This window comes from Xiphophorus maculatus, chromosome 23, assembly GCF_002775205.1.
Source record: "Xiphophorus maculatus strain JP 163 A chromosome 23, X_maculatus-5.0-male, whole genome shotgun sequence".
Classification (NCBI taxonomy): domain Eukaryota; kingdom Metazoa; phylum Chordata; class Actinopteri; order Cyprinodontiformes; family Poeciliidae; genus Xiphophorus; species Xiphophorus maculatus.
In genome coordinates, this window is record NC_036465.1 from 17,866,056 (window position 1) to 17,893,505 (window position 27,450).

Here is a 27,450-nt window from a genome sequence, read left to right on the forward strand (position 1 = left end):
TGAGTCTTTCCAGGTTGAAATGCAGATTTAATGGATAGATGTTTGTTGCATAATGTCAGTTGAACAGAACACAGAATCCAGGAGGTAACAATGCAATTGCAATTAATCACTAATATGTTTATTCAGGCCTTATTTCATTAATACCTTTAACAGCTGTCTGATCTAAAGACATTGGGACAAATAATGTGATTGTTTTAGAGGAAAATCTTTATTGCCACTTCTTATACATTTAAAAGAAAAAAAAAACACTTCATGTTTCCACTCTTTAAAGGGCAGGTTCACCAAAATTACGAGAACTAAACATTTTTGCGGTTGAAAAACCATAATTTGACTCAGTGTTAGGCAGGTGAAACTGGAACTATAAATCAAATATGTTCTTTTTTTTTTTATTTGGGTGAACCAACCATTTAACCATTCATCTCAAACAAATACACAGGATTTGATAAATTTTATGCTACGTAAATCAAGGCACCCAAAAAAAAGATATTAAAAGCATTAATGTAACAGGCCTCTTCTGATTTTATTCCAAGCAGATAGTAAAATGTATAGCATGAAGTGATTACGTGAAAATAAAGCTCGTTTTGAAGTTAAACTGCTCTGATTCGGAAAGTAGCGTCCAATTTAAAAAAACCAGTTTCACGAGTCTGCAAAGATAGTAATAGCAAAAAGAAATGCTTTGCTTCCGGCTTTCTCTTAATTTGCTTTTCCCTCTGAAAGACAAAAAATACACAGTTTATCACAACCAGACATTCATGCAAAACGTTAGGGTGACTAGATAAAACAACTTCATCAAAGCACCGCACCGTCTTCAAGGAAGGTCTTCTGCATCATCCTTGGTGCGACCATCATGCGACGAAATCCGGCACCTACATTTAGTTAATGAAAAGAAGAGGTAATCAATATGTCATCTTTCAAAATTGCTACATATGAATCTGGCCTTTGATCTGAGTTTGCTACCTCTTTGACAGTCTGGGCGGCCGCGCATGGTGGTGCCCTGGATGGGGTTGCCGGACTGATCCACACACCAGCAGAAGCCGGTAGCGTGCCAGCACTGCATGGGCTTGTAGTGGCCCTGCTCGTCACACTGGGGCTTGTATGCGCCAATCTTTCCCACTCCAGGTGTGGCCTCCATCTGGCATTTGCTCTTGATCGTAGAGGCTGTCAAAACAACAAAAAAAAATTATTAAACACTGTGTGTCAAATGGATGTTTGAGTAGATACTGCATGCAAAAAAGCTGCAGTAACCTGGCTGAGGGGTGGGGCCTGCAGGCTCCTGCTGGGCCATCTGGAAGATCAGCCAGTAACGCATCCAGGATTCGAAGCTCTGCAGAGGACAGCACATCCAAAATGCATGATGAAAAGTTTGTTTAATTTAAATAACCACAATTTTTGGGAGGGTTTCCCCATTGGTAAGCAGGAAGCGTCACCTTCCACTCGCTGTCATTGAACTGCTGCTTCAGGCTCCTCAGGTTGGCCAGGAAGGTCTCGTTGAACTGTGGCAGGCTGATGTCCTGCTCAAAACAGACACGCGCTTAAAAATACACCTAAAACAGTGAGAGGAACCACAAGATTCTGAGTGCAACGTACCTTCATCATATCCATGACTTGCTTCTCCACACTGACTATGGCAATGTCCTCCACCTTCTGTGGGGAATAAGGGTCCGTGTTTAAAACTCAAGTATCTAATAACTGTATTTTCTGTCACATTTAGATGTTTTTTTTCTGAAATGTTAGCGTGAACTCACAGTCAAGGGTGTCTTGGAAGATGTGTCGTCTTCGGTGAAGTCCAACTGCAGAGGCAGGCTGTTCATGGGCATGGCCATCCTGGCTGGGGCAACACCTGAGGAACAGCCAAGACAAAACCATTCCAGTTAGAGCAAAGTTAATAAATACTTCTTAAATAAAATCAGTTTAATGGAACTAGTTTGACCACATGTAGTAGGCTAAAGGGCTCAAATTGTAAAAGCTTGTGATGATCTGTTCTTATCTAATTTAAGAATAGATAAGAAACAAGGTTGTTCTCGTATGTCTGTCAGGAGAGTTATAGAGACATTTTATGGGTTTGGGACTCCAATGAACCACATTGAGAGTCATAAATAAGGGAAACATAGAACAGTGGTCTCAGGAGTGGTCAGCCTATCAAACCTTCTTTAAGAAGGCATTAAAAACTCCAGGGGGTCACAAAAAAAACAACACAATCTTAAGTACTACAGACCTCACATTGAAATCAGAAGATAAATATGAATAAAATGATAATTATCTATGAAGAGAAAGGCTATGCAGCCAGGAATCAAACTGTTGGTTACTGACCCTGTTTTTATTAGTCTTCCTATTAACTACAAACAAATGAGTTTTACCTAGAATGGCTGAAAAAAGTATTAGTATAACGTCAAATATGAAATGACTTGGCTTACAGCGCAGTTGGTTTTTCCCCTTCATGAATCATCACGCCAATTTTATTTGTGCCACATTAAAAATAAATAAATAAATAAAACCGCTTTTCCAAATAAAGTTCTCACTTCCCTTTTCAGCTATTTACTCCTCACTCTGTCTGATTATAAGAAATCTCACATAGTCATTTCCTACCTTGAGATACGCGAGTCATCTGTTTGCTCATCCTCTCAGAGTTCTTCTGCAGGCTGTGGATCTGCTGCTTATGGTCAAGCACCATATATGCGGTGAAGACCTGGCTGGCCAGCAGCAGGCATGCCAGCGTGGTCAGGCCAGCGATCGTAAAGGCACGGCTGTTGGATCCACTGCAAAAAAAAATCAAATATTGATCATTAAAAGAGGATCACACCATGACAGAAGAAAAAAAAAACAGGAAACAAATAAAGAAAAAACACACAGCGTATTTTAACCGCCCACATAAAAAATAATAAAGTGACTCAAAGGGATTTCCAAAAGAGTGCTCTGACTGCTGGGGAGATGAGAAGACACTTTCACAAAGGATGGTATTAGAACTTTGGACCGTCCAGAATACATAGAAAAAACCCATTGCATGAGTCAGCCAAACTTTTTTTCTTATTTTTTTTTTTTGTTATGTGACTGTAGCTTTTTCTTTGTTAACTTTAACTTTAGGAGAGAAATGTACATCAAACGTAAATAAATAAATAAAATACAAGCAAAGCAACTTTAAGTAAAGCTAAAAAATTAAAAAGCCTGTTTAAAAATGAAATAAACAAATAACCCAAACAGAAACTTTTAGTTAGTTCTGTGATTTGCCTCTATTACGCTCATACTTGTTTAGATTATGGGTATTTTTAATGGTTTAATTTATACATTTGTTTATACATTATTCAGTTTTACTACTCTATTTTAAAAGGTATTGTTTATTGAAGAGCACCTTCTCAATCTAAGTAATAAATAAATAAATAATAAACAGTAAAACCATTACTATTACCAATATAGTGGTTTATATACAATAAAAACAAAAATGAACAAAAGAAAAATGAAAACGTAGGGTCTCCGTTCAGTTCGTCTTTTTTCACGGTCCGCCAATAGCAGGTAACCATCAGCAGTTACTAGGCAGACTTCCTTCTCTGGTCCAACACGGAAGTTTATGTAAGCATTTTCGAAGGTCTACCTCAGATGGATAGGAGTTGTTTTTTTTATTAAATATTCATAACATTTATTCAACTTGACAATGATTATATTTTAAATGTTCGATAATCCCTTTTAATATATAAAAATATATTAATAGTGAAAAAAGAGAGTCTTGCCAATCCGAGTGACAGCGTCACTAGTTACTTGGTAGAACTCAGATCTCGAGAGGCCGTTTCGCATATAGAAAAATCTTTCAGTAAAGATCATTTTTGGAGCTAAAATGATCTAAAATATTGCAAAGATTTTTAAAACATACAGATTTTCCAGGATATATCAAAAGAGCTATAGGGGCTTCTTTGTTTTTAAGACCTGAAAAGTAAATCAGAAACCTACACTTTATATTTAGTACAATATAAACTCCGTTAAATTAAGGGAAATATGTTGTATCTCTTGTATGCAACCCTCTAAATGAAAAGGAAATGTGCAGACTGGGGTCTTCATTGTTATATTATACAATGAATCCTCCCAATTTAGAGAAATGAACAAATACCCCTTTCAACTAAACAACAATATTAATTAATTTAAACAAAATTAAAAATGTTGTGTTGCAAATAAAAATGAATGCATGATTAGTTCCTCTCACCCTCTGGGCCCTGCATTGTTAACCAGGACTTCGTGGCTGCCAGAAACACTTCCTCTGGACAGGGGAGCATGTTCTTGATTGTCGGCCATCCTCTCTGGGAATATGTCTGCTCTCCTTCAGAGAATCAATCTGAAGAATTATCCAAGAACTCTAAAGTATAAATTGCCCTCAGAATGAGGAAGGAGGACTAAATAAGTTCCAGTGAAGGTAAGAAACCACTGTTGATAAAAAAAACTAAAATAAAAAAACTTGTGGGATGGATCAGTGGGGTGAGCTCTGATTGGTCGTTCTACATCATCACCAGTTGATAGAGGCAGATATCAGTGAGAGGACGGTGGTTTTGACTTAAGATCTAGAGCTTTCTATTACTTCTCATTCCATGTTGTGGTTTTAGAGTTTTTAGCTTTATAGAATAGCTTAGTATTGTGAATGCCACTTGAATAGTGGAGAAATTATGAAATTGGTGAAGTTTCTATGATGTGCTTTTATTTAGTCATACATTTCTGAATGTTCAAAAGAAAAGGAAGCAAAGAGCAAATAAAAATTTAAACTACGCCTGTAATATCATAACAACTATGGCACTTTGCTATCAAAACTAGTGCTCTATATTAGAAACGCAATTGTTGGAAACTAAAACTATGTGTGCAAGTCCACAGTCACTTTTGATGTTTTTATACTCGCCAGACTTTCTATTAATCTTTTGAAGTGGTTTTCATACACTTTCTTAGACTATCGCAAGCTGTTTTAAAGTTTTTCTTATAAACTTTTCCCAACAGTTTCTGACATAAACAAATAAAAAACAAACTTCCACTTTCTATTAAAATTCTGCAAGGTTGTCAGGGTCCAGTAAACATGAATATCATCTGATTTCTATGTGGGAAAGTTGGATAGTTCTCACCAATCCCAACCTAAAAATTAAATTATGAATGCTCCTAAAACTTAGTCTAAGGTGCAGAAACAAACTGCTTAGTGCACCTCTGATTGTTTGTATCTCACTAAATTGATCATATGTACTGTATTCTAAGTGTTTAAAGACATAAAATGCGAAACTATATGGTGTTTAACTTATTGCCAGCATTAGTTACTTTGTTACTGAAATACTAACAATTAGCACTGGTTTTTCAGCATGCAGCTGGAAGGTGGTTAAGTTGGGTCATTACCAAATCCATGTTCTGGCTTCAGAGAACATGGCTCTCTCCAAAACTCTTATATTCTTCCAGTCAGAAGAAACATTTTGGGAAAATTAATAGATTACTTCAGCCTAATTCTTCCACTGAAATGAATAATTTTGAGATTATTTCTAAATAAGTTCCAACAAACCCTCACATCTCCTGTGCCACATCTTAGCCTCATTTTTATATTTTAACTTCATAAAGCTGTGACTTTCAGAAACTACTTGCATTCTGTAAATTTATTTTTACAGAAATTTATTTTTATTTATCAAATTTTTTTTTGTTCTTCACTTGCCTTCTTTTGTACTTTCAAGAAAAAAGATCTGCATAATATAAATGCATCATTAGAAAAATGAGTGAAAAAGCAGGAAAAATCTACTGAAAATTATGGAAGACTTTCAGAAAATCAGAACCAGTCATGCAGACCCCTCTAAAGGATTACATAAATACCGTCCTCTTGGAAGCAAAGAAACAAGAAATCAGTGGTGGTTTAAACGTTTTGCACAGTATTGCAGATTTATTTTGTGTTGCGTGAAGCTGTTTGTGACGGATCTCTTTCAAAAAGTGAACGTATGTACAGGGACTTCCTGGTTAACTAAATGTTTTCATGTCACTGTTCTGCTTTTGCCTGCTTTGGGGTTTTTCCCTAAAAAAGGAATCAAACTTGCAGAGTGTGAACTTCCTGCAGTGCGTTTACTGTTGTGAGCCGATAGAAAAACGTCAGAATATAAGACGCTAATTTGTGTTGTCTGGTGTTGACGTCTCTTGTGTGATTTTGAGGAAATGAGTTGGGTCTACTTCTTAAAGTTATCTGAGCTGGAACTGAAAACAAAAGATAAACTACATTTCCTTTAAACCGGCTGTCAAGAGACAAGAAATATCTTCCCCCATGTGCAGTCGTGCCTGCCCTGCCTGCTTTAACTTCATATGTCATGACATCTAAGATAATATATCTGTCACATCTGTTATTGAATCCGTTTACCAAAATAAAATTCCAGTTTTTAATAAATACTAGTGTAAAGTAGAGTCAAGGCTTTCGCAAGATTGATTCTCATCCAACTGGAAATAAATAGTTTATAAATCTCTGTGAGGGGATCCACTCTTTAGGCAGCATCAGATGCATTTGAAAAATGATTTTAAATTCTTTTCATGTTCACAATCCTTTACTCTCATCCTCTGATGTGTTGCCAGTTTTAGTTTGTTGCGTCTTTTTCTGTTATTTCTGCTGTGAGCAAGCGAAACGTGGCATGAACTGAGAGTTAGTGCTAAATTCGAATTCCACCATTTGTGGGGTTTTTGTCTCGTACTCGTTGTGATTCATGCAATATTTCAACTTATCAAGATGTTATGGTTTACTGTGACACATAATCGTTAGCAGGAAAATGCCCCAAAATTGTTGAATAACATTTGATTTATGAACTACATTGATCTCCATATTGAAAAAGTTCTAATTTGGACAATTGCTGAGCTCTGGCAAACAATCCCCCTTTAAAGTCACTCTTTGAATTTGAACTTTGCGTGCTCATTACCATCTTTATGACCCGCACTACTTGTGGAGGGTGAACCATAAAGGTTAACTTCTCAAAAAGCTAACTCTTCAAAGAGCTGCTTCATTCTTTTTAATGCAAAATTAAGTGGAGGGAAAAATGCAAAACTAGCGGGCTTAAATGTCAGCAAAGCCCATTGACTGATTTAGAAGAAATTCACAAGCCTTTGTTTGGATCTGGAGCCAGTACATAAAGAGCCACCACACACAGATACATGCCAGAGATGGACTAAAGCTGCTACACTACTGGATCTCTGGACCCAGAGATCTCAAAAATGTCTTATTGGTACTATGAAAATAAAAAATTGTAGATAAAAAACTGCAGCTCAGTAGTTCAAAATTTTGATTTCAGCTGAAGGTCAAGTTTGTATTTCATTTGGAAATCAAGGTTGCAATGTCAGGATGAAGAGTGGCGAGGCACAGAATCCATGAAAAAAAGAAGAAAAATCACTCTGGACCCAATAATCAGGACAAGCCAAAGGCCACTATTAAACAAACCTGGGCTTCTCTAACAGCTCAGCAGAGCTACAGGCTGATCATCTCCACACCAGTACCTTGATGCAGAAATTAATGCAAAAGGAACCCAGACCAAATCCTGAGAGCCTGTACTGTGTAGTTCAAAGATATGAATTCTTAGGAATTCATATCTTGAATTTATATCCTGAGCATTCCCTGGCTGGATGTGTTGTGAGGAATTAGCATAGCAGAGAGCAAGGGTGAGGGTGTGAGCAGCACATACACAAAGGCGATTGACAGCACTAAAACCCTCCTTCTGGCTCTGATTGGTTGTTTCTGACCAAGTTGTGCATTTCCCCAGATGGCAGTAGGACCACAGAGGGGAGGAACTCAGTTTTTTTCACTGATTATCTTTCTCATTTAATACTGCCGTAACCTAGCGACAGCTTCAGCAAATATGTAAAAAAAAAAAAAAAATTAAGCTTCAACTGAGAGCACTGTAGCTGGTGATTATTAAAATCAAAAATAAGGCTTGGTTAATAATTGTGCACACGATTTAATTTAATTGCAGCTAACGTGGTTCTTTACTCGGTGTATATACCCTGTGCATGCAAAATGACAATAAAGTCAGTCTAAGTCTAAGTCTAAGTCTACTCAGGGGGGCTACATACAGTACATGCCACTTTTTTAAATATATATTTACCATCCACTTCACAATTATACAATGCTGTATAATTACCTTTTTTGTCATAGGCTTATGACAAAAAATATCATTAAAATACAGCTTGTGGTGGCAATTCAACAACTTGCTCAAGGGATATTAAAATGTTTGCAAGATTTTCTCCGGCTAAATAAAATATTCTACATAAATGCTGGATATTTCTGACTTTTTGCAGTTATTCCAAGGTTTTTTACAGATCTTTACAGGGCATGCCAGTGGATGTGGGCGGCTCTGTATTTCCAAGCCTAAGTGCAGAAACTCTAATAAGGAAACGAGGCAACAAAGATCCAACTAATGAAAAATACAGTGGTGTTTTATTTGCAAATTAAAAAGCACCGACAATATTAGTTACACTGTAAAAATTATTGACAACAATTACAAATCTGTATCATACAGTCCAGGAGATTAGTACCATCGTTGCTGTTATGTGTTTAATACTTTATATATGGAGAAACTCTGCACTTTTGTACAACAGTTGGCAGTGAGAGGATGTGAGAGGAAACACTTCTGCATGATGAAAGGATCCAAACTCCCCCTCAGCGCAGCACTGACGTTTATAAACGCTACGACAACAGGCTGATGGGAGAGTAAAACCCAAACACATTCAATAATTTAGGTCTACCGAAGGGTTTTATGTACATTACAAAGTCAGGAAATGACAAACCGTCGTGTGCGTTGTAATTACATCCGAACAACGTACAAAACTATTGCAGTAAAAGCAGCTTTTTGTTACCGATGAACACCTAGTTGCAATGGTAACACCTTGACCTACACCCAAACATCCGTATGAAAACACCTGGCGTACAGTTGGTCAGTTTTTTTGTTTTTCTATTCTTCCCAGGTCTATACTCGCTTGTAAATGAAATTAAACATAAAACACAAAAAAATATACAATTTTAACAAATAAAAACGCTGATAACATTTTGAAATGCACTTTTTTTTCTTCTGTACACAATCTGAATCTGTAGGACCATGCATACAGTAGCTAGCTTATGATCTTCACAGATTGTAGTAGGAGCCATGAACTCTGTGTGCTTTCCAGTTAACCTGTATGATCAGGGTCGACGCTCGTTCGAGTGCCATTGTGCTTTCTGTGTCCGTCCGTCCGTCCTGTTCCCGCCCCGGCCGGCTCGGGGGTCACCACGCTGCAGGCCGGGCCGACAACAGCGCTGCTCATCCCGCTTGGGTGGGAACAACACCTCTAACAGGTTTAGTTTTGGTACATTCTAACAAAATATGCATTTCCATCAGCACTACAGAAACGTTAAGTCAGACAGAAGAAAACAAAACAGGAGCTGATTGAAACAAAAGAGAAAAAAAGAAGGATCCCTCAGATATCCAAGGGGTTGATAGTTTGTTGAAGATTCTGTCCTGGCACTTGTAAATGCAATAACTAGATTCTACCAAGGCCTATTGAGGAAGGCTACAAGATGCAGCCTGAGTCAGGACTCCTCACGTCCTCACTTACTGCTCATATACTCCTATCAAAAGTAGTTCGACTGGACACGTCCAACATGCTGCCGTTTGTTGAGACAATACTGTCCTACTCCGCTCCAAACATCACGCCTTATCACAGAGGACATGTGATAGTGTTTACATTTGTTGCCTGTTTACAGAACTGACAGGTAAAACTGCTCAGAGTTCATTTGTGTTTCCTTTTTCAGTCTCAGGCAACAAAGTTTATGTGATGACACGTCGATCAACGGGACCGGGATTATCGAACACCGGAGGACCCCCCACTCCACTGTGCACCACCGAGTCTTTCCTTACTGAAATCCTCAGGACACAGTGTCAGGGCAGCCCTGAAGCCAGTCTGCTCTCCACTAAGAAGATCAGCGTTAAGCTTCGAGTTCTTGTTCGGTTTATCTCAAGGCCCGAGCTCCAATCTTTCAGGTTTCTTTCAGATCGGCGAGCCCTGCAGGGTGGAGCCGTGTTTCAGAACGTGGAGCTGTGGTTTTCCCCTGCAGCGGTGCTGCTACCTGGTGTGGACCAGCTCCTCTCTGAGCCAGCTGGGTAGCGGCTGACCCATCCTGTAGAGCAGCTTAGACAGCTCAATGTTGTGGTCACGGTAGTACTCCCTGAGGAACTCCTGGGACTGAAAGAAACAGGATGGAACTAAATGTAGGCAACTCACAGCAAGCTGACTTTTACTATAACAGTTCTTTCTAGGAGAGGATCCTACCTCAGGGTCCATGTCAGGGTACCTGCGTCCTTTACTCTTTCCCAGACACTTGGTCTTTCCTCCCTCTAACAACTGACACCAGAAGCCTTTCTTGGGGTCAAATCTACACATGATGGACACAGAAAATCCTGAACGTCAAAATCTGACCTCACGTTTGAGGTACAATTTTCAGGTTTCAAACAAATCAAATCAAACTCTATTCAAGTGTAGTGAGTCCAAAAAAATAAGGAAAAAAAGGAGCATCAAACTCAAATTAAGAGCATCTCAGAATGATTCGATTACATGTAACTGTTTGTTGTAAAAACTTTGATCATGCTATCTATTTCTCATTATTTTTTCTTTGTGTTTTAATTGTGAAACTTCGATACAGTTGTCTCATATTATATTGCTATGCTAAATAAAAATAAAAGTAAAATCCAATACACAACTACAGAAACTACTGCAAAACAAAGTTAAACATACAGTAGATGCAAAATTTTTGTCATCCATGCAATGGAAATATTTTAAATGACATAAATGAAACTGAGGAAGATAAAGCAGGTTTTCCACTCCACATGTCCGACTGTTTTTCAATAAAAGGTGAACATCACAATTGCTCTTTTTGCCTAATAATAGTCAGTGGGTGCAAGATAAAAAAAGAATAAAGAGTTAATGAGGCTTTTGCTGTGAAGGTAATCTTGTGCCTAATAAAATCAGAAAAGGCCAGTTACCCTAATAAATAGGTTATAGGTTTAAGTGATTTAGATGAATGCTACACACTCAAGACTCAAACGCTTTTACAGTAAACCATTCTGCTCGGATCAAATGATCAGGCTGACAAACATTCTTCAATGTGGACGCTGTTACTGAGTGAAGAAGTTAGATATCTCGAGTATATGTGAGATGTTGACTGAGGAAGCATAAAGCTGTAGGAAGTTTTTTAAAGGAGATAAGGACATTCCTGTCACATTTTAACACATCTGTGGTTTAATTGGGCTGTGAGAGAAAGCAAAACAACAACATCTGTTTAAACCTTTAAAGATTTAAGACTCTTTTCAGAATAATAACGGATTTGGAAATGTCAGAGTTAAAGACCTACATTCTTTGAAGATAAACATGTAATTCCAGCCATGTTGATACAAGATGGTAAAGATGGTCTAAAATGTCTACTTTTAAATTATTTTGATTTTGTTTCAAAAGCAACTGTTCTTTCACACAGTATAGTGTGTTATGCTGTAATACATTTTTCTGTGTATGCCGCAGGCAGATAGACATTTCATGGTAGTTTGATTCTGACAGGAACCTAGATGGGTATCTCTCAAAAGACAATAAAACTGTAAAATAAGTTAAAAAAAAATATCTAGTTTTATTTATATTTTATTTTAAACATGTTAACATAAAAAATATATACAATTAATTACTAAACACAAACTTGCATTAGCTACAGACCTAAAAAGAGAAATCAAAAATTAGCTAAAATTGCTGAGGAGATAAGGAGATAAGTCAGAGATTTAGAAAAAGCAGAGATTCGAAATTTGGATCATAGCATCCTAGTTAAAGAAAAAAATTATTTGGGGTCTAAAAAGCACACCATGAAGAAGCAAACTAGGTTGTAATCTTGGCATTTGAAAAGAAAAGCATCTGAAGCGAAAGAGGGGAAACTTACGCTAAGATCTTGTGGTAGTTGATGACGTTGGGGAGGCCAAGAAACTTCTGGATTTTATCCATGACCGAGGCAGGCTCTGTCTTCAGCATCTGTCCATCCAAAACCAACAACTGGAGGGAGACAGGAAGCTAAGAATTAGAAGAGGGACAGCTGTGCATACAACAGTGCAACATAAGAAAAGAAGTTACGCCCACATGATCTTCTTCCCCCATTTTTTAACTTCTTTTTTATAATTAAATTCAGACCAATTCCCCTAAAGCCCTCAGGTCGGAAGCAATCCTTAAACAGGGGTCAACAATTAATGAGAGAGAGCAACAAGTAGTAAATGTAGGACAGATATTAGCTCTTGGACTAAATACAGTAACTGTAAGTTTGTCTATAAATTGTTTTAGAGTTTTGCCTATAGAACCAGCTCATCAGGTAGCCAAACTGCAGTTGTAAGGTCTTCACATCTATCTTTGTTGAACTGTGGAAACTGCTGACAGAAATCCCCTGGAACTTGTGCAAGCCCTGGTAAATGAATCAATAAAACCCATTGGGGAGTAAAATAACAAGTAGTCAATATCTCCCACCACTGCATTATTGATTATTTCTGTGGTATAGGTCTTGAAATATAAATCACTGATTCACAAATTTATTTGAGCAGTCTGTCCTCCAGATGTTCAATGGCTGACCATCCTGGTTTTAAAATTTTAATTGCTAATTTCTTGCCAAGAAATATTATTAAAAAAACATGGATTTTCCCCAATTGTCTATGACATTTCTGCCTTCAATCGCTCTCTCTCCTCTGGGGTGTTTTTTTTTTTTTTGTGTGTGTGTATTCTTTCTTTTTTTTTTGCATACTTTTGTGAGAGAGTGAGAAACAGAAACCCCCAAAAGCTTTTAAAACCACCAGTGTGTTTGAAGATGGACACATTCTGCCAGTATAAAGACTTCTATCCTGTGCACATATTGTCAAGGGCTTAGCTTTGAAAGCAGAAATCAGGCTGCTTGAACTGAGAATGTAACGTGGTTCATTTAATTTAAAGAGAACACGGTATTACTAAGAATCTTGCTTTGTAACACTGAACCCACAGCTAATCACTGCTTGCTCGTACAGCTTGTGAATCGAGACAGACTGGAGTGCTAAAGGTTAAATTTTCCTCTGCGAGTGTTCGTAAAGGTCAGTTCTCATCCACTGAGGTCAGCTGGATTTAGAATACTCTCTTCAAGGAATCCAAAGGCGAGAATAATCCCCCTCACTGCCAACTCCCTGCAGGGAATCTTAATAAATACTTCAGTATCTAAGGAAACTCGTCGTCTTGTGTTTGCTCGCTGATTACACACCAATCACCACTTTGTACGTGGAAAACAAACTACCTGGCTGGAATGATAGTGATTCAGCCAGCGCTCCAGGTGGACAGCGTACCAACCCGGCACCAGGCATCGATTCTGGAGAATCCGTAGTTTGATTGGAGCGTCGCGGGCTGCAGTGATGACTTCATTGAAGGAGTACTTCAGCGCCACCGGGTCGTCATGAGCCCTTTGGTGCTGTGGGAGAGCGACTCAGGTTTCAGTAACAAAACAAAAAAAAGACTTCCTGACTGTGATGGCGTTCATTGTGAAAGATGTAGTGATTGGCTGCAGGTGTGAGGACCATGACAGACCTGGTACCAGGAGTAAGCTCTGTCCGCTGGGTTGATGAGGATGGTGATGATCTTAGCTTTAGGCAGAAGAGCAGCAGCCCTCTGAGCAGCCACCTCAGAGTCAAAGTAGTTGGCACTCTTCTCAAAGTAGTAGTCTGAACTGGTGTTGGAGGGCAGAGGGAAGTACTCCATGTACCTAGCAAGCAACAAACACAAAGCGAAGGATTTGTAGCAGCCATAACTTCTGATAAAGTGGTTCTTGGTGGAAAAACAGCCAACATCGTGTTGTGTTATGCAAAGCCATTAGCAATAAAACAAATCACTGTTTGTATTTTTTTGAAAATACAATGCCTTATATTTATTCAACTTGAAAGACATTAACGCTAAACATAAATAAAACTTGAATAAATCCACTTGTTTTGTAGAAATGTTGGTCTCAATAAAAAAAGGTTATACTGTAGATTTGCAGACCTGCCAATCTAAGCATTTTTCTTGTGCATCACAACAAATTAGAGCATCAATTTGAAGTTTGTTCATTTCTGTAATTTGACATCAAAAAGAAAAACTCATGCTAAGAGTCATTACACACAGCAATATGTAAATGAAAGGTTTATTTCTGTTAGTTTTGATGATTATAGCTAACTGCCAATGAAAACCCAAAATTCAGTTTCTCAGAAAAGTAGAATAAAGCATAACAGAGGATTTTTAATACAAGTAACTTCTGTTACAGTCTCGACAGTCATTGGGAAGACTGCTGGCTTGACAGCTGTCCAGTCACAGGTTTCAGTCACTGAAACCTTTCACAGGAAAACTCATTGTAAAATATGTTGACGATTCACAGACAGCTGTATCCAGCTACATGGGCTACAACTGTCACAGTCCTAGTGTTAAGACACTCCTGAGCAGACAGCGTCAGAAGTGTCTTATCTGGCTAAAGAGAAAAAGGACTGAACTGCTGCTCAGTGGTCCAAAATCCCCTTTATCCTTTAAATACAACTAAAGGTCCCAGAGTGTGGAGGAAGAATGGAGAGGCACAGAATCCAAGTTGCTTGAGCTCCAGAGTGAATTTTCTACACCAAGTGATGATTTGCAGTGTTGATGCATTTATTTCATACACCTAAGTGTTGGGTGTTTACTGTCCAGTAGCCTGGTGTTGTAGTCAAGACCACATAACCCAAGATGTAGTAGAAATAAAGACTAGATCATACCAAGAGAAGACTGAGACTTTCTACAGACCAAGTCAAAGACTAAAACAATATTTCAAGACATTTGCTCCCATTATGATAATCTGCCTGTAGCAGGGCTGGACAATAAACCAATAACAATGTATACATACATACAGACACGTGATCAGTATTAATAGATAATACATTTGATAGAATTTTCAATAATTTCATTGAACTCCGATCCAGAACCACAAAGCATTCTGGGGGATGTTTTAGCCACTCAACTTCTCATTGCCAGGTAAGAAAGGTTAAACTAACCCAGTCACTCTTTGGTTACCTAGCAACAACCTGTTGAGTAACTTGCGCAGCAGTAGTTTAAGGTTTCTCCAGCATGCCTTATAACTGCTTAAAAAGAAAAAACAACGGCATAGAGTGAAAACTGTGAAAACAAGAGTTGCAGTCATGCCACCAGTTTGGCACTATTTGAGACACTTAAAGCAAAAAGCTAATAAATAATGATCGACATCGACCAAAATGAAACACTTTAATTGTTTATAATACTTAAATAAATCAATCTAACTTGTCTGTTAAACAAGTTAAGCAGACAAACCAGACGCTTCTAAAGCGAGCATAATTTTAACCAACTCGGCATTAGCTACAAAAAGTGAGTGGAGGCAACAGGTGGAGGTCGGAGACGAAACATCTGAACACATGTCTCACCAGTCAATGCCTCTGTGATAGTTGTGTCCATTGAAGAACTGGATCTCCTCAAACGTCTCCTTGCTGGGATAGTTGCTGGTCAAGTCAGGATGCATGCCAAGAAATAGGTAAAGTGCTGTTGTCCCTGGAGGAAGGGAAGAGATAAAAAACCAAAAAAAAACTTTTATGGCAATGTCCTAATAAATATACTCCACCAAACAGCATCATTTATAATCCAAAATGTAGTAGCTAAAGGATAAAAATAGAGCTATAATTCAGAGTAAGAGGTCTGCTCTGAGCGACAAACTCTTAGTATTATCATTTCTAACTTGGCCTGCAGAGGGCGCTGTAGAGCTGTGACTCACCTGTCTTCTGAGGCCCAATGACAAGCAGCTTTGGGAAGCGGTCACATGTTTTCTCTTTGGACCAGATGTCCTTGTGTCTTTTATCCTCACAAGGATCCTTTAGTCACACAAAAACACACATACAATGCTGTAAGTGGGATTAATTAAACTTCACTTTAATGTGTAGAAATCAAAGGAAAATGCAGATGAGTTAAATGATGATGATGACATCCATCTGCACCCACAGAAAAACAATGTACAGACCTTCTACACATTTCTTATACCCAGATTCTTTACTTTTTCACACTTTAATTCTCTCTTTGTTTTAAAATGTAAAACCTATATAATCAATCAACTGCACAGATTTCTACAAAGACCTGACTTTAAGTACATAATTTGTTGAGAATATTCAAGGAATCCTATTAGCCTGGAACCGTGGAGCCTGGAACCATGGAAACGGTTCCAGACTAATAGGTGATGGAAAAAAAAATAAAGGTGGTGTAAAACCATGACCTCACCTGCCAGAGGGGATCTCTCTCAGATGGAAACAGGCTAAAGTATTTCTGAGCCAACTGGATAGGCGGCAGAGTCTGCATCTTCAGGTTGGTCCACGTCTTCACAAACATCACCAAGCTTTTGAAGGTGTACAGACCAAGACGGTCGTTCCCATAGTTGGATAGATGGGTCATGAAAATACTGATCTGCGAATGGAAATACCAAGCAGAGAGAAGTTTACTGAAACAGAAGAAAGGACAAGGAAATGAGAGAAACAGTGGCTGCTTTTCACCACAAACTTGCCTTGATTAAAATGTGCAACTAGCTGATTAAACTGTTCGAATCATCTGTTGAAAATGCCCAAGATTTCAGGAGTTCACTTTCTTAAAAGAGAATTTGTGCTTTTATTCATATTACAGTAAGCTTAGGCCTAGATTCATTAAATCAAGTAAAACCAAGCACATCAATCAATAATGAATGAACAACATTAAAGCGCTGTCCTTTTGCTAAAAGATAAAAGCGCAGCAGTTTTGTGCAACCTATTAAGAGATGAGCCGACTCAGAGTAATTAGGATCAAACAATAATAAAACCACTGCAAAAACAACCCGTGCCGTTTTTGTTTGGGGAAGGTCACGGTAATGTGAATAAAATGGTCTGCAGCCTATGCAGAGATGGCTGCAGACCATTTTCTGTGACCTTTTTCTGCAATCTCAAACAAAAGTATGTGAAGAATAGGAGGTATTTGCACCATTGCGTCCCGACTCTTTTAAAAACGTTCTTTGTTGGAGTGAAATGAAAATATATCTGAGTCATTTTCCCGCACCCTGTTTAAATTTCAATTTGCACCAGCATCTAAATGGGCTTCAAAGTGTGCAAGACAAAGGCAAATGCTCTGTGTGGGAGAGCGGCTGACTCACAGGGTTCAGCAGAACAGTGAGGAAGAGTTCCCCCCCATTGATGAGCTTGTCCAGTTCGTTTGGGCTGCCTGGGTAGTCTTTGTAGAAGATGGTGTGTGTGAAAAGACCACAAGTCTGCCGGGGCAACACCTGCGATGAGAGCACACGGAGAGGATCACAACAAAAGTTGGAAGCACTGACGCAAACGCGACACCGGCTCTCCGCCGAGCCGCCGCTCCTCCGGGCGGTTTACCCCCACACACATTGTTTGTTCACAATAATGTTGTTATTATTCAGCTCATCAAGCCAAAGCAAACCTCCGGTTCGCTCTGAGTCTATATGGTAATTCATGGAAATGCATGTACAGTGAGGGGTGTCTGGGGAGCCGAATATCAATCATCAGTCCGTGGTGAACGCTGTCCATTCAGGCTGTTATATCTCAAGGACGGGAAGGGAGTTCTGAGACCACCTGGGCCGACCGAACACAGGTGCAACAAAGAGAGTGGACTGAGGCTTATCAGCACTGAAGGTCAACTTGGGAAGAAATAGATATCTTTTCTTCTGAACCTCTTGAATACATTCAAATCCATTTTACCTTATTTACCAAATTATTCAAAAACCAACTAAGCCTGATCTTTTTAGTCGGCTGTTGACATTTCACTTTTTCCAGACACTTGCTTTCTGATGTCAGTCTTCTTTCTGCTGCCGAGGCCTGCCTGCCGGTGTCTCATGCAGTGCTGGATCTTTCGACCACGTTATTATCTCCTTCTCAGTGGAAGGAGGCAAAACCCAACAACACAGATGGATGGACTGCCTCTTTAGGGGATGTTTGTTGCTTTTAGGTGAAATAAAACACAATTCTGCCAATCAACTTGAGATTTTCAAGAAAATGAGGAACAAAAAGTTCAAATGGGGAGGTCTGAAACAGAAAACAATCCAGTTGAGATGTTTTCTTATTCATCTATTAGAGTATTAAACGATGGTTAAAATAGAGACACAGATGACGGAGAAATGCCAGAGAAAAGCAAAACACTACAGCTTTTATTTGGCTTAAAACTTGTCGATATTGGGGACACACTGAGTAGGTCACTGTAACGGAGTGTAATATATTATATTGCAACAAAAAATAAATATAATAGGAGGTGCACTTGAAAATATAGATGCTCGCAAACATAATGGTGTTTCAAAGATGGCTACTAGCGTTAAAGTGGTCTTACGCTGATGCCGCTGTGGATGAATCCCCGTCGGAAGCGAGCGGGTTTTAGGTGAGGGTACTCCTCGGTGCTGGTCACTTTGATGCCCCAAACTTTCTTCCAGGCATCATACAGCTGCATGTGTACAGGATAGACCCCAGAGTGGTGAGGGGCCACTGCGTAGCCCATGTTCGTGGGAATCCCATGCTCCTGAGGAAGAAATTGCATGAGTAGGTGAGGGCAGGTGATAGGGTACATGATGCATCTAGAGTCGTACATAGACTTAGATTTTCACAGATAATACATTTTAAAGACAGGAATACAAAAGTTATATTTGAATTCACTGCAGATATTTCGATTGTGGGCAGGCTTTAAATACAAAATTGACTGAGGTACGGATAGATACCCAGACAAACCCATGGGATAAATTGGCAGGTAGTGATGGTTGTATAGACAGAAGGGACAGAAACAGAAGGACTGAGGATCGATGGTTAGATAACTGGCAGACAGATGGATGAATAGAGAAATGGATAAAACAAATAGACATAGATGAGGAACAAACTGTAGAGACACGCATATTTTTTTCTCTCGCCACGTTCTCCTTTTATGCTTATTTAGATCCGAAAAACATTTTCATCTATTTCCAGACTTTTCCAGACTGTGTAAGAACCCTGAACATCCATGTCCGAGTTAAAATTAGAAACTCGTATTTTTCTCTGAAGAAAACGGCAGACATTTAATCATCAGCTGGATATGCGCCACCTAAACATGCATGAGACGTTCAGAGAAACACATTGAGGCGTGTAATTCAGAGAACGTCGTCTGAGTGAAGATAACCAAAACGCTTATTTGGACATCATCAGTAAGAAAGAGAGGTAATGTAAGAAAATCAAGTATTCATTCACTTCATGTTGCCTTCAACAAAGAGTCGATAATACTAATACTAATTATTAGAAAATGAGTGATGTGAGATGACACGACCCTGTCTGAAAGAAGAGTAAAGAAAAAGATTCAGGTGGAATGTGGAGTGTTTACAATATTCGTGCTTTTCACTTTAGTTGTACTTGTGTGTTGCCGTCCAAGAATGAAGGAATTTAAGAGCTTTCCCAAGACATTAAAAAATAACTATACAAGAGAAAACTGTGTAAACTGGCTACTTTAGTAAAACACAGCTGCCTTGAATTTCTACTTTTAACCAAATCAGGAGCTTGTTAAGAAGAGGTGAATGAGTTTGTCATTTTTATTAAGAAACAGGCAAGAACAATTTCAGAAATGCAGCAAAACTTTAAATGCAGCAACTTTATGACTAAAAATTAAGTTATTTACTTAATATGCTCAATTTCAGTCTCATCACACATTGCGAGTTTTTCAGCATGAGACTTAAGAGTTTTTACAGCTAAATTTGACACCAATATATTTCATTAAACAGCCAACCAGCTTGGTAATAAAATCTTTATCTTCAAGTCAAGCTTGAGTAAATAGACAGTTAAAACATATAATAGGTCAGTTCAAGGTGTACAATTTGTTTTCATTGAAAGATAAATTCTTCATTGTTTCCCAGTATCAGTTTTATAAATGCTGTATTCCTCACAAAGAGCTTCAAATGATACAACAGATGAGCCCCACCACCATATAAAAAAACTAGAACAATGTCAGCAAAGAAAAAAAACTATACAGATTTAAGAATTACCTAAATATAATTTAACATCAAGTATTAGGAATATTGTGATATTAAGGCTTTAGCTTAAGCTTTATATTTAATGCTCACACCCACATTTCCTTCTTTACTTTTTCATGTTTGAAAGCTATCACAAAAAAGCAGTAAAGTGGATCGCGGGTTGAAGCTGCTGCGTGTGCAGACAGAATTCATTCAGAACAAATGAACTTGGAAGTTTGTTCTGGGATTTTCTTTTTTCTGCTGAGGATTAAGAAGACAAGTAACAGCATTTCTGAGTTTTAATCAGATAAATCCCCAATTGTTTAATAAAGTTACCCACACTTATACTTGAGTATGGAAACACGACTTTAAAATTATGACTTTAGGCTTACAGAGAAAAATACATGCATATTTAACTGTTTAAAGTTATTTGATAAGGAGAAAACTCTAAATCACAGAACCACTGCCTTCCCAGACCTCAACTCAAAGATGCGAGTGACAATGAGAACAAGGAGGAGTGGAAGACTGATCAGTCAATCAAGAAATCTCAAAAGCTTGGCCAGAGGGTTAGGGCTACAACATACAGAGAAGTTCACGCATGACGAGATCTATGTGCCCAGCTCCTGTAGCTGCAAAACAAACCCAAATCATCAACCCTCCACCACCAAGCTGGACAGATGGCTGGAAGTTTGTGCTAAAGAGCCGTGTTCAGTTCTCTACCCATGCCAAGCTACCTTTCATGTTCCTGTTTATATCTGGAAGTCGTGTGGTTTATTCAGATGCAGCTTCATAAACACAAGTCATGCTGCCATTTTGTTTTGTGAGACAAGAGACTTTTTCCTGGCAACACTCAAGCCAACAAGTCAAACTTGTTTGGTCTTTTACTAACACCCCGGTGAAGAACTGCAACGTTTAACTCGTTAACTGAGGCCTACTGAGTCTGCGGAAGTGCTCCTAAGCGTGTTGCAATTTTTCTGAGCATTGCACAGTGTGACCTTTGGGTGAATTTGCTAAGACTTAGCAGCTACCTTGGATGTTTTTCATTTATGAATAATGTTTCTACTGAAAAGACTGACTTGAAATTGTTTTCAGTTGAAACCGTTTCTGTCATTTCCCTGTAAATAGGCAACAAGTGTTTCTCAACATGGAAAATGCAAGAGAATATGAGCAGTGGAATTGACTCGGAAACTTTCTAGAACGTCAAGTCGCGGATGTTAAATCTACCATTATTATTATTAGGGCTGGACTCTTCAAAAAAAAAAGTGTGAATCTTTAGCAGATGAGAAGCTCATAAAGGTGGAAAAATTTTATAATGACAATTACCAAATAAGTGTCTATGAAAACTGAATTCATCATATCCAGTTTAATACTTTTCCTTTGCACAGTCTTAGTTATTTTCCAACAAAAGATTTCCTTTCTCAAGGTCAATGTTTGGACAATGTGAACTCAGCTTAAAGTCACGGTTAGTATATTTCCTGCTTGACGCTATGCGGGGCAAACATTCATGCTTCACAGCAACAAACAGCCAAGCTTCCTGGTTGTAAAGAGACGGCCACAAGCTACCGATGATCATCTAATCTTCTACATCTGAATAGCAGCACCAGGCAGCTACTTTCCCCTTTAAATCCAATGAAAGTAGCAACATTGCACTCAGTTTTCACACAACACTTTTTCCAATTTCTCTTCATTTCAGGTTAATAAATAACAACAGTGTGGAATCTGGTGTGTATTTTTGCAGCAATGAGGTTAAATTTAAATACATGTAGACCTTGGAAAAAATTTGAGTGCATAAGCTCTGCAAATAAAATAGGGTGTAGTATTTCTTAATTGCCATGGATCCATGGATGTCAGAAAAAAGAAGACCATGTACATAATAATAGATGTTTGTTATATTAGAAGCTGATGTTCTCCACCACAAAATGTTGCATTTTCCTTCTCGATTCTGCATCTGTTTTTAATCAGGTTGTGCCTAACTACGAAAAACAGTGCTGCAAAAATCAAGTTGAATAAGGAAATGTTTCAGCTGCAGAAAATGAAACCAACATTTGTTGTTTATTTGCCTCAGACAGTAAAAACATAAGCTTTGACCATTTAATCTTAGGTAAACCTACAGTTAAAGTCATGCCCGTGGCATTTTTGATCAACAAACAAATTGTTTTTGACAGGAAATGAGACCCATATCTCTTGAAAACCACTAAAATAATAAGAGAGTAGTAAAAACATTTATATGGTTTTATTTATATTTTGTTTTACAACTGCATGTCTAAATGATTAGTAACTTTCTTAACTGCATCTTGCATGTTTCCCCCCTGGTATTTTCAAAGATTTGCCCTTTGGTAATGAACTCTTAAACTTTGAGGTTGGATCTTTACAGCCAGTTGAAGGCTAAATTATCCAAAGCTACTATTATTCACAGTCCATTAATGAGAGAATAATCCACACTTGTTCTTTGTTGAAAATATTAAGGTTCTAAGAGTCAGCATACACAGAAAAAAGACAGGGTGTGAGCAAATTTCACTTAGTTAAATTTGAGACTTTGAGATATTTTTGTAAGAATAAACTTTGTTCCTCATGATTTCAACTTAAGATCTACAAGAATTTACAAACAACAAAAACTTATGTTAACTTAAAAACTAATTATTATAATATAATAATTAATAAATAAATACTATGTAACATTAGGAAACAAAAACAGAATTGTTAATTTTATATTAGTTCCCTAAACAAACATAAAAACTACAATTTCAAAGGCTGAATTAGTTCTGGAGTTTTGTTGCAGCATGAAACGGCTGAATTATTCAGCCAAAACTACTTGAAACTAATTAAATTAAAGTTTTCAGTGCAATTCTCAAATAACAAAAATGAAGTATAGATAAAGCAAAAGTTTGAAGGAATGATTGTACAAATTTAAAATGATAATAAATATAATTCTACAACCTATGATTGAAAATCTTGCTGTATTTAAGACCTTTTATGTGATAAAAATGAGATGCATAAATGTAAGTACTTTTTAAGACCACACAAGAATGTTACTAATGAATTAGATAAATGAGAAGTTTTGTACATGTTTTTTGGTTTGTTTGATGGACAAACTAGTAGGATAATAGTTACAATTGAAATCATACTTCCTCTCACAGTGACTGATATAGCTAAAACTCAACTGGAACAGATTTGCTTTTCATTTAAACAAAAATCAAAGAAACATCCAGCACAAAGGGATAAACAAGGATGCCTCTGATTCACAGCCTTCAGTCAAAGCTGTGACCTTTGCCCTCTCCCCCTCCTCTCCCCCATTATGACTCACCATGGCAAATTTCTTGTTGAGCAACATCTGCTCGGCCAGCACCGACTGGTTGTGGAATAAATGGGGCTGCATGTGGCTCCACATGTGAGGAAACCACCAGAAATCCTTCACATGGGACAGCAACAGGTCATCTCCCAGGTCCTCCTCATCCGATCCTGAGTGGGTCAGAGAGTCGGGGGGCGGGGGAGGAAGACAAGAGATTGAAACAAGCCAAAGGGGTCGGCAGGAAAAGGGGATTTAGGAGGAAATTGAAGAGATAAAAATAAAGCAAGACGAGTTGAGACAAAGGTAAAGTGGGAGCAGCGATGGAAAAAGGGAGGAAATGAAAGTCAGTGAAGCAAAAGGAAGAGACGTTCACGTATTAGAGTGAAGGATGAGCAACAGCAAGAAAAGAAATCAAAGGTTAAAGGACAGCAAAGAGTAACAGCAGAAAAAGCCTTAAAAAAGTGTTTCAGTTTAGGAAGTTTTCTGGCTCTGCATGAGCTAACTAGCATCTTACCAGCATGGAAGAATTTCCCTGAGAAGCCCAGATTGAAGGTGAAGTTGGGCACATGGGTGCGCAGCTCCCTCTGCGTCTCCAGCAGGGCCTGAAACGGTGGGAGGGGAAGAAGAATGAGTCAACAGATGATGAGCTCAAACTGGCGCATGAGTACGTTAATGAGCAACGCGTGCCCACATATATCTTTAATTCTGCGAGTTTCTCTCGGTAAACATCCAACATCCACTCCCAGCTGCCGCCTCTCCGCTCCCCCATTCTGTTTGATATTTCGCTTCCCTCTGATTCGGGTGTTTGTTTCATTTGATCTAAATGCTGGATGAGGCTCCCCGCACACAACACGACCCCCTCCGCCAACCCGCTTTCAAACTTCTCAATCTTGTCGGGGAGTGGGATTCGTTCCTAAAACCTTGCGGAGGTGCAGGCCTTGAAGCCTCCACCGTAACTTTTTTTTTCCCCTTCCACCCGCCGTCTCTGCATGCGAGGGGAGGCTTTTCTGCTCTGAGGGGACGAAAGCAAGAAGCTTTTCGACATTCTTTGTATGCCTCCGAGCCCCTGAAATATTCATCGTCGCAGAGGTTTTGTGACAGCGCGAGCGGCGGGGCCTGTCAGCTTTGAGCAGCCTGCTGGGATGGATCCATTCAAAAACGAAAAGAGGAGAGAGAAGAAGGGGTTTCTGTGTGACTGGCAGAGGATAGGACATGCTTTGTGTGAGGCCATTTTATTTTTGAATCATAGCAAAGTGCTGTTGAAAACACAGCCAGATGAGAAGATAAGCGAGGCTTGTTTTGCAACTCACCTTTACATCAGGCACCTTCATGCGGGTGCCTTCCTTGCCCACAAAAATGTCATCTATATCCACCAGAATGTAGCGTTCCAGGGACAGCGAGAGCCTCTTCCCAGTTAAAAAAGCCACGGCATCCACAAACACCAGCTTGTGCAGCCAAAAATTCAAATTATTGCCAAACAGGACCCTCTGGATGCCATCGTGAAGCCCCAGGTCCTGCACCACCGAGGGCAGCAAGGCCGCGTTCTGTCCCAGTGACGCCACGCTCTCGGCCGACTGGGTCTTCGCCATCAGCACGGGCTCGTAGGTGGAGTGGTTGGACTGGAACACGGTCCAGTCGTCCCCCGGCAGGGGACCGGGCAGCGTCTGGCCCGCCCGGGTGATTAAGAGGAGCGGCGACTTGGGGTTGACCGTGCAGTCCTTCAAACCCAAGTTGGAGTGAAGAAAGAGGGGGAAGCCTTTGAGTTGCGCACTCAGCAGACTGTTTTCATTGGCCTGATTGACACAGAGAGACAAGACAGAAATGACAACAATTAATTACATATTGCAAATAACTCCCTATTTTCTTTAGTTGCGTGTGTGAAATAAGGCGTGTCAGGCCTACTCAAGGGTGAAGGCATTAAGCCGCTCCAACCTGCTAACACTCAATCTGCTGTGTTACAATGAAAAAGCTCCCACTGCTCTCAGATTGACGCATTAGTAACAAACAAATCATTCTCTGATTGTTGTCTTTTCTTTACGTTCGCCCTTTGTGCTACTTGCAGTGCGTCATGTAAAGACTCTCAGCCCTTCAATGTGTCAATATTTCATCACATAACTAAAAAGAAAATTTTATTTGGATTTCATTTGATAACTCTAAACAAAGTCGTACATAAGGAAAGTGATAGATGGTTTTTAAAGACTTCATATCAAGTCTTTACATCATGATAAATTAAAACGAGCTCGAACATTTCTGTTCTGATAGTTAATGTCTTTAAGAGCTATCGTGATTGCCGACATCACAATCCATTTTATTTAGTGTTTTTATTTCTGTTTAATCTATTGTTTTTAGTTGTGAGTTCATTTGGATATTATAAATATCTAGTGTTCTTCACTAAATTAAACGTTTATTTGTCTTTGAGAGGGCAAACTTGCAACATTATGCAATCATCAATATATTACTTGGAAATAGTCTCAAAACAACAATGTTATTTTTTATCACAATAATTTCTGGAACAATTTAGCAAACAGCAAAATTTGCTATCACGACAGAGTTGATATGCAAACATACTTGGTGATGTGTTTGTTTTCATCCTCGTTTGCTCTGATAATTCTGAATAAAATCCCGTGAAACCTGTCAAAGCTTTCAGAAAGTCACCCAATAAACTGAGTTCAATTGTGTGTGATTTAACCTCAGTATGAATACAGCTGTTCTGTGGAGGTCTTGGGGGTTTGTCGACAGGATGGGAAAGAAGAGCAATAATCAGAGAAGAAGCCATGAAGGCGATGGAAACCAACCCTGCACATTACCCTGAATATACCATTGTCATGATGAAACATGGTGGTGGTGACAGAGACAGAGAGGCTAGTCAGAGTTAATAGGAAGATGGATGGAGCCAACTATCAATGCTGGATGATCTCTGCTGGGGCTGCAAAACACCTACAACCGGGCCGAAGGTTCGTCTTCCAGCAGGATAACAAAATGCACAACCTGAATATGTTTAGCTTTAAACAAATTCATCTGTTAGAATGGTTCAGTTAAAGTCCAGATGTAAATCAATTTGAGAATTTCTAAGAGGATTAGAAAGTTGATTGTCCCAAACAAACAATATTACTAAGCTTCAGCTATTTGACTAGCTGAAGCTTAATAATAATAAAAAGCTGTCCAAATTTCTATTTCACAATCACACTGCTGTGCGTTGGTCACACTGCTTTGCATTCAGTTGTAAAGTGACCGAATGTGTAAAGATTTAAGTATTATTACTACGTTAGCAAGGCACAGCCAGAACCTCCACACACTACATGGTGTGTAGAATGAAGCTAAAAGTTACTGTTGTTTATCTACCAAGATGTGTAGATTAGACCCTCGTAGGTTGAAGTGACACTAAATATGAAAATCAGTGCTGAAATCACTGCCTTAATCTTGATGTTGACATTTGACCAAAAGTGATTCTCTTTCAAACAGTATCTTTTCAATTCATATATATTTGCAGATTGAAACGGTTGAAAAGTAACAACTTTAACAAATTATTTTGAAACAACAAAAAGAGTAGAGGTGTTTTGCACAACTGAAGTAAAGCAACAAAGGCAATGAGCCTTCACTTAGTTTTACAGCTCAAGTCTGACACCTTGAACAGAGACGATGCCTGTGCCTCAACAGGAGGCTCCTGAAGCATAGCAGATTCCTATGAAAGATAAATGAAAGCCAAAACTTAACAGAAATGTTCAGCATAACTGTGAGCAGGCAGAGGGGAACCTGATCCAAGAGGGAATGCAAAAATAACCCTGTGCAAAACTTTGAAACACTTTTAAAAAATAATAAACATTCCAATTTTATTAACTTTAATTTAGTATTCAAATAGGATTAGGTGTCTAATCTAACAGATTTCAGATTGGTATCAGAAAATATGTCTGATATCAATATCTGGTAGCCCTGTATTTAATAAACAGAAAAACAATCCAGCAGAGACCTGAAACAGGACCCAGTGTTTCAGATGACCATCTATTGTAAGCCACGTTTTCAGCTCAGCATTTCAGAAATATTATATCTAGAGATGCACAGAGAAATCGGTTGACGGTATCTGACAATTGTCAGCTTGGTCGGCTCTCAATCTTTCTATGAAATTGGATTTGAAAATGCTTACAGTATTACAGTACACAGAATTAAAGATGTACAA

General features: G+C 38.7%; 2 protein-coding genes across 3 annotated transcripts in view; both read right to left on the reverse strand.

The window, feature by feature from the left end:
• Positions 1–96: 96 nt before the first annotated feature.
• cd74 (CD74 molecule) lies at positions 97–4,433 on the reverse strand. Its single transcript, XM_005795304.2, has 9 exons — positions 4,190–4,433; positions 2,587–2,756; positions 1,746–1,840; positions 1,588–1,644; positions 1,428–1,511; positions 1,246–1,324; positions 958–1,158; positions 804–866; positions 97–710 (listed from the first exon to the last, which is right to left on the reverse strand). The coding sequence occupies exons 1-9, from the start codon at positions 4,276–4,278 to the stop codon at positions 694–696; spliced, it is 855 nt and encodes a 284-aa protein (XP_005795361.1). The 5' UTR covers positions 4,279–4,433; the 3' UTR covers positions 97–693.
• Positions 4,434–8,376: 3,943 nt separating this feature from the next.
• Positions 8,377–27,450, reverse strand: part of ndst1 (N-deacetylase and N-sulfotransferase 1) — a 67,913-nt gene continuing 48,839 nt past the window's right edge. For both annotated transcript variants that reach the window (XM_005795305.2, XM_023328386.1), the window contains exons 3-15: positions 24,587–25,069; positions 23,791–23,878; positions 23,292–23,446; positions 18,355–18,540; positions 17,159–17,287; positions 16,264–16,446; positions 15,767–15,863; positions 15,423–15,546; positions 13,558–13,732; positions 13,271–13,441; positions 11,912–12,021; positions 10,267–10,369; positions 8,377–10,179 (exon numbers count right to left, since the gene is read on the reverse strand). In XM_005795305.2, the coding sequence (XP_005795362.1) occupies positions 10,060–10,179; positions 10,267–10,369; positions 11,912–12,021; positions 13,271–13,441; positions 13,558–13,732; positions 15,423–15,546; positions 15,767–15,863; positions 16,264–16,446; positions 17,159–17,287; positions 18,355–18,540; positions 23,292–23,446; positions 23,791–23,878; positions 24,587–25,069 (2,124 nt within the window). In that variant the 3' untranslated portion in view covers positions 8,377–10,059. The remainder of the gene's footprint in view (positions 10,180–10,266; positions 10,370–11,911; positions 12,022–13,270; positions 13,442–13,557; positions 13,733–15,422; positions 15,547–15,766; positions 15,864–16,263; positions 16,447–17,158; positions 17,288–18,354; positions 18,541–23,291; positions 23,447–23,790; positions 23,879–24,586; positions 25,070–27,450) is intronic.